Source organism: Quercus robur, chromosome 9, assembly GCF_932294415.1.
Source record: "Quercus robur chromosome 9, dhQueRobu3.1, whole genome shotgun sequence".
Lineage (NCBI taxonomy): Eukaryota > Viridiplantae > Streptophyta > Magnoliopsida > Fagales > Fagaceae > Quercus > Quercus robur.
The window spans coordinates 19,248,926-19,255,929 of NC_065542.1; the positions used below are offsets into that span (position 1 = coordinate 19,248,926).

General features: G+C 37.4%; 1 protein-coding gene across 2 annotated transcripts; it reads left to right on the plus strand.

Annotated features, from left to right (window-relative positions):
* The first annotated feature begins 300 nt into the window (after positions 1-300).
* On the plus strand, positions 301-6,784 carry LOC126699778 (ABC transporter C family member 3-like). 2 transcript variants are annotated; one of them, XM_050397749.1, is made up of 11 exons: positions 334-2,655; positions 2,884-2,970; positions 3,083-3,733; positions 3,933-4,097; positions 4,529-4,823; positions 4,958-5,172; positions 5,284-5,497; positions 5,573-5,589; positions 5,737-5,800; positions 6,070-6,309; positions 6,436-6,784. In XM_050397749.1, the coding sequence occupies exons 1-11, from the start codon at positions 334-336 to the stop codon at positions 6,537-6,539; spliced, it is 4,374 nt and encodes a 1,457-aa protein (XP_050253706.1). In that variant the 3' UTR covers positions 6,540-6,784. The 2 variants fall into 2 exon arrangements, with proteins under 2 accessions (XP_050253707.1, XP_050253706.1); XM_050397750.1 differs by having other exon boundaries at positions 301-2,655; positions 5,284-5,589.
* The last annotated feature ends 220 nt before the right edge of the window (positions 6,785-7,004 follow it).

The following is a 7,004-nucleotide window of genomic DNA, read 5'->3' on the forward strand; positions in this document are numbered from 1 at the left end:
GAAAGCCTCCTTTGACTCTCTTATTTTAAACAACAAGTCCTGTATATATCATTGAACTAACGCTAATTGTGCGTTTGGAAAACAATGAAAAATTAAAATTATATTATTATTCAACTTATTTTTGCTACTATTCATCTTACTACACTTTTTGATACTATTCAGCAAAGTAAGCAGCATTCAAACAGACCTTACCTTGATCAGAAAATCTTTAACTATGACATAGAATCCCAATTACACAGCAGAAAAAAAACCCAAGCTTGACAAGAAAAAATGGGGTTCTTTGAATCCACAGAGAATGGTTTTTCAACCTTTTCCTCATATTACTCCTCACTAATGTCTTCAGGTACTGATTTTCTCCTTAAACCCGTTTTCTTACGTGGGTTTTCAGGCTCATTACACTTGGTCTTGTTATTTGGCGTGTTTGGCTCATGGGTGTGCCAGAGATTCAAGATGGGTATTAGGGAAAGTTCAAAGGAAAGGTTTAAGAGAACCAGGAGTTTGTACCATAAACGAACTCTAATTTGTTGTATGGGTGTTTGTGTATTCAGTCTTGTCTTATGTTTACTGAATTACTTTTATTGGTATAGAAATGGTTGGTCTGATGAAGAATTAGTGACCCTTTTGGATTTAGCGCTTAGAACACTTGCTTGGGGTGCAGTTTGTGTTTATTTGTTTAATTTAGGTAGACCAAAGTACCCGTTTTTATTGAGAGTTTTCTGGGGTTTGTATCTCTTAATTTCTTTTTATGACCTTGTTATAGATGTTGTTCTTTATAGGAAACATGTCAATTTACCAGTTCAGTATTTTGTTTCCGATGTTGTCTCAGTTGTCACGGGTCTGTTCCTATGTTATGTTGGATTTTTGGGGGAAAATGAGGGTGAAGATGCCATTCTTGAAGAACCACTTTTGAATGGCGATTCTAATGCAAGTAATGAATCAGAGTCAAATAAGTCTAAGGGGGGTGAAAATGTAACACCTTATTCGAATGCTGGATTTTTCAGCATTCTTACTTTCTCATGGTTGGGCCCTTTGATTTCTGCCGGTACTAAGAAGACATTAGACCTTGAGGATGTTCCTCAACTTGATCCCAGTGATAGTGTATTTGTGGGCTATCCAAGTTTTAGAAATAAGATTGAGGCAGAGTGTGGTACAATTAGTGGAGTGACCACACTAAAGCTAGTTAAGGCATTAATCTCCATGGCAAGGAAAGAAATTATTTTGACAGCCATTTTCTGTATGATGTACACAATGGCTTCCTATGTTGGACCATATCTTATTGATACTTTTGTTCAATACCTCAATGGGCGGCGCAACTTCAAGAATGAGGGCTATGTTCTTGTTTCAGTGTTTTTTTCTGCAAAACTTGTTGAATGCCTCACGGAGAGGCACTGGTACTTTAGGGTGCAGCAGGTTGGAATCAGGATTAAATCAGTATTGATCGCAATGATCTATAATAAAGGTCTAACACTTTCATGCCAGTCAAAGCAGGTTCACACTAGTGGGGAGATTATCAACTTCATGACTGTTGATGCTGAGAGGGTTGGCGACTTCTGTTGGTATATGCATGAAATTTGGAGGATTTTAGTACAAATTGTTTTCGCATTGTTAATTTTGTATAAAAATCTTGGGCTTGCTTCAATTGCGGCTTTTCTGGCAACCGTACTTGTAATGTTGGCTAATATTCCTTTGGGGGCAGTACTAGAGAAGTTCCAAGACAAGATAATGGAATCGAAAGACAAAAGGATGAAGGTGACGTCTGAGATTTTAAGGAACATGAGGATTCTCAAGCTTCAAGGATGGGAGATGAAGTTTCTATCTAAAATCATGGAGCTCAGGAAGACCGAGGCAGGGTGGTTGAAGAATTTTCTTTACACTAATGCAATATCCTCATTTCTCTTTTGGGGGGCCCCCACATTTGTGTCTGTGGTCAGTTTTGGTGCTTGTATTTTGATGGGGATCCCACTTGAGTCAGGGAAGATCTTATCTGCACTTGCAACGTTTAGGATTCTTCAGGAGCCCATCTACAATCTTCCTGACACAATCTCAATGATGGTTCAAACTAAAGTGTCCCTCGATCGAATTGCATCATTCCTTCGTCTTGCTGACTTGCAGTCTGATGTGATAGAGAGACTTCCAAGAGGTAGTTCTGATACAGCAATAGAGATTATTGATGGGAATTTCTCCTGGGATTTATCTTCCTCGAATCAAACACTAAAAGATATAAATTTGAAAGTGCAACATGGCATGAGGGTTGCTGTTTCTGGGACTGTTGGCTCAGGTAAGTCAAGTTTGCTTTCCTGTATGCTGGGAGAAGTACCCAAGATATCTGGGACTGTTAAGTTGTGTGGGACAAAGGCATATGTTGCTCAATCCCCTTGGATACAAAGTGGCACGATTGAACAGAACATATTGTTTGGTAAGGAGATGGAAAGAGAAAAGTATGAGTGGATCCTTGAAGTATGTTCCTTGAAGAAGGATCTTGAAATTCTCTCATTTGGGGATCAGACGCTCATAGGCGAGAGAGGAATCAATTTAAGTGGTGGGCAGAAGCAAAGAGTCCAAATTGCGCGTGCTCTGTACCAAGATGCTGACATCTATCTATTTGACGATCCGTTTAGTGCCGTAGATGCTCACACAGGATCCCACATATTTAAGGTATTTTATTTCTGTATTCTAGTGCTACAATATTCACTATAAAACACGTTTTCTTCTGAGTTTGTCATGTACATAAAGTTATAAATATACGCATTTGAAGATAGGTGGTTGTGTGCGTGTGAGTTGAGGTGCTCAAAAATTCTTGTAATAACATTGCACTTTGTTTTGTTCTGTTTTCTGTAGTTGTTATGTAACTTCTTTTGATATATATTTACTTCTATATGGCAGGAATGTTTGCTAGGGGTTTTAAGTTCAAAAACAGTGATTTATATTACTCATCAAGTAGAGTTCTTACCTGCTGCTGATCTTATCTTGGTAAGCCATTCACACTTAGTTTCTTTCTGCCTTTTTCTTTGCTTAACTCAACTGATGGATGGATTGTTCGGCTCTTTTCTATCACTGAGTTCAACCTATAATTCATTGTTAGGTCATGAAAGATGGGAGGGTTACTCAAGCTGGAAAGTACAATGATATTCTTAATTCTGGAACTGATTTTATGGAACTTGTGGGGGCGCATGAGAAAGCTTTGTTGAAACTTGATTCTGTGGAGGCGGGATCAGTTTCTGAGAGTACTAGTATGAGCAAGGAAGTCGGAAATATGTCTAGTACTAATGGGGTTGCGCAAAGACATGAAAACACAGACGTTGAAACTGGTAAAACAGATGACACAGTTGGGACAAAAGGACAGATTATCCAAGAAGAAGAGAGAGAAAAAGGTAAAGTTGGGTTTTCAGTCTACTGGAAGTATATCACTATGACAGACAGAGGAATTCTTGTGCCCTTTATCTTGTTGGGACAAGTTCTCTTTCAACTCCTTCAAATTGGAAGTAATTATTGGATGGCCTGGGCAACCCCTATCTCAAAAGACATGAAACCTGCTGTTAGTGGCTCTACTCTAATGATTGTGTATGTTGCTTTGGCAATTGGAAGTTCTTTTTGCGTCCTCTTCAGATCCATGCTTCTTGCGGTGGCTGGGTACAAGACTGCCACTCAACTCTTCAGTAAAATGCACTACTGCATTTTCCGTGCCCCCATGTCATTTTTTGATGCCACTCCAAGCGGAAGGATCCTAAACAGAGTAAGTGGAAAGATGTGTATTGTGCTCCAAGCATAGTTTGCCAATTTTACATAGCTTTGTTCTTCAGTTTAAGAAATTCCTCTCTCTCTCTCTCTCTCTCTCTCTCTCTCTCTCTCAAAGACAACATACACAAATATTCTTTCAGATAGACATAATTGGTGTAAATGTTTTACTAAACTGTCTGTATGTTTCCTTGCAGGCCTCTACAGACCAAAGCGCTGTAGATTTGAGCATGCAATATCAAGTTGCGACATTTGCATTCTCATTGATCCAACTCCTTGGAATTATTGCAGTAATGTCTCAGGTTGCATGGCAGGTTTTCATCATTTTTATCCCAGTGATTGCAGTCTGTTTCTGGTATCAGGTTAGAATACAATCTGACTTCGTCAAAATATTGCCCGCTATATTATGCTGAAAAATGCCTTAATCACATCACATCTCAGAACAAAAAATTGACATTACCTTGTGTTTACAATACTGCAATCTTTACAATATATGCTTAGTACATGCTACAAACTTTTATTGGTTAAATGTAAAACCTATATGCTGAGTTTTGCTGTCATTTTTATATAAAAAATGCACTGATTTGCTAAATTAATGAATAGAAAAATATGTCTTTTTAAGTTAGATGTTTGCCAACTAGCTAGATGAATGTAGTGTATTTTGATATGTCCTTAAATTTCAGAAGTTTTTGGGTTGGAAAACTATGGAAAGATCTACTTATGTGAAGAATCCATCAAGCCTAACTCCTGTTGTAATATTACAAGGTGTTCACAGAAACTTTTGATTATGCAGCAATATTACATACCTTCAGCAAGAGAATTGGCGAGATTAGTTGGAGTGTGCAAAGCTCCATTGATACAACATTTTTCTGAAACAATATCAGGCTCAACAACTATCAGGAGCTTTGATGAAGAATCAAGATTTAGGGAGACAAATATGAAACTGACAGATACAAATTCTCGGCCGAAATTCAATATTGCTGGTGCTATGGAATGGTTGTGCTTTCGATTGGATATGTTATCTTCTATCACTTTTGTCTTCTCTTTGATTTTCTTAGTCTCTATTCCAGAAGGAGTCATTGATCCAGGTAGGTGATTCACATATGTTGTCTTAGTAACACATAACAATTCTTCTTTCTCTCAATTTAGTTTAATATTTATTAAAGGAACTTATAATAGCTTTATAATTGTCCTCTCTTTTTTTCTATGTCTTTTCCTGAAGGCATTGCGGGCTTAGCTGTGACATATGGACTTAATCTAAACACGATACAGTCCTGGGTAATATGGAATATTTGCCAAATGGAGAACAAAATTATATCTGTAGAGAGAATACTTCAATACACGAGTATACCAAGTGAGCCGCCTCTTGTGATAGAAGAAAATCGGCCAGATCAATCTTGGCCATCACTAGGTGAAATTGATATTCGTAATTTGCAGGTCAGTTCTTAGTTGTCTATTACCCAAAAACAAAGAGATTATATATAGGAACATTCATGGCAATGATTTTTATGTAATCTTTAGTAATAGATGGTAATGGGGGCAATGTAGGTGAGGTATGGCCCACACATGCCATTTGTTTTGCGAGGTCTCACATGCACTTTGCCTGGAGAAATGAAAACTGGTATTGTTGGGAGAACAGGCAGTGGCAAATCAACTCTCATACAAGCACTTTTCCGGATCATAGACCCTGCTGTTGGTCAGATTATGATAGATGGCATCAACATATCCTTGATCGGGCTGCATGATTTGCGATCCAGACTTAGTATTATCCCTCAGGACCCGACAATGTTTGAAGGGTCTGTACGAAGCAACTTGGATCCACTAGAAGAGTATACAGACAAACAAATTTGGGAGGTGGGTTGGTTTTTCTTTGATGATTGAAGGAATTATCTTTTTGCTAGATTTCCCTCATAAATTTGACATGCTGCTCTTAGGATTTGTAGTCAATGTGTGGCAACTGATTATTTTATTTATTTAATTTTTCCCCTATATTTGTTTTAGGCTCTGGATAAGTGTCAACTTGGAGATGAAATTAGGAAGAAAGACGGAAAACTAGATTCAACAGGTTTGTCTTTTCGGCTTTCTATGTAGAATATTTCAAGACCATCTTGTGGAAATAGGACAAAACTTAGGTACAGTAACTTATGTGTTGCTCCTTAGATTTCCCTCTTAGATTTAGTCATGTGGCTACTTAACTAAAAAATACACTTCTATCTCATGAGAAAAATTCACATGGCAGAATCTTAAAATGGGAACTTAAGAAACAGTACCTAAATACTGTATCTAAGTCTTACTCATGGAAATATGTTGTTTATGTATTTATGGATGTTGCAGTTAGTGAGAGTGGAGAGAATTGGAGTGTGGGTCAGAGGCAGCTGGTTTGCCTTGGTCGTGTGCTACTCAAGAAAAGTAAAGTGTTGGTGCTTGATGAAGCTACTGCATCCGTTGATACGGCTACTGATACTCTAATCCAAGAAACCCTCAGCCAACATTTTTCCAACTGTACAGTCATTACCATTGCACATCGGATAACTTCCGTTATTGATAGTGACATGGTTCTGCTACTCAACAATGGTTAGTATGAACATATGATTTCATCTTACTCGTATAGCTTCTGTTCCCTTAGTTCTTTCATGGTTAGAATGATTTCATTCTAATCCTAATCCTATAGCTAAGCAGATTCTCCCAATCTTGGTGCAGGGCTTATCGAGGAATATGATTCTCCAACAAGATTGCTAGAAAACAAGTCATCATCTTTTTCTCAACTTGTAGCAGAGTACACATTCAGGTCAAATTCCAGTTAAGTGATGAGCAAATTTTGGCATTAATCAACTCTGGTAGGTTTGTTGACAATGACAAAAAATAAAGCCACTTAGATCTTGTTTGAACTGTGCTAAACGATATTAGAGGGATTTTAGGTGACCTAGTTAACGGTTGCTGTGCGTTTTGTTGGGCATATTGTACTAATAAATGGTGTACAGCTACTACGTCTATATAAATCTAAAAGCTAAAGCGTTGTATTTATTATTAATATTCTCCAGTTGAGCCACATCAGTGTCCACATTGTTATCATTTTTCTTTTCAATTTTCCTATAATTGTTTTTAACATTTTTTTTAAAAAAAAAATATTTACACTTTTTCTAACCTTTCTCCCTTCCTTACCTTTTCATCTTCTCACTACCCTCTACATTAATATCATTCTTCCTCTTTCTCTTCATCTTTCTTTATTTTGTCTTTTCTTATTCACATCATCTTACTATAAATTTCTA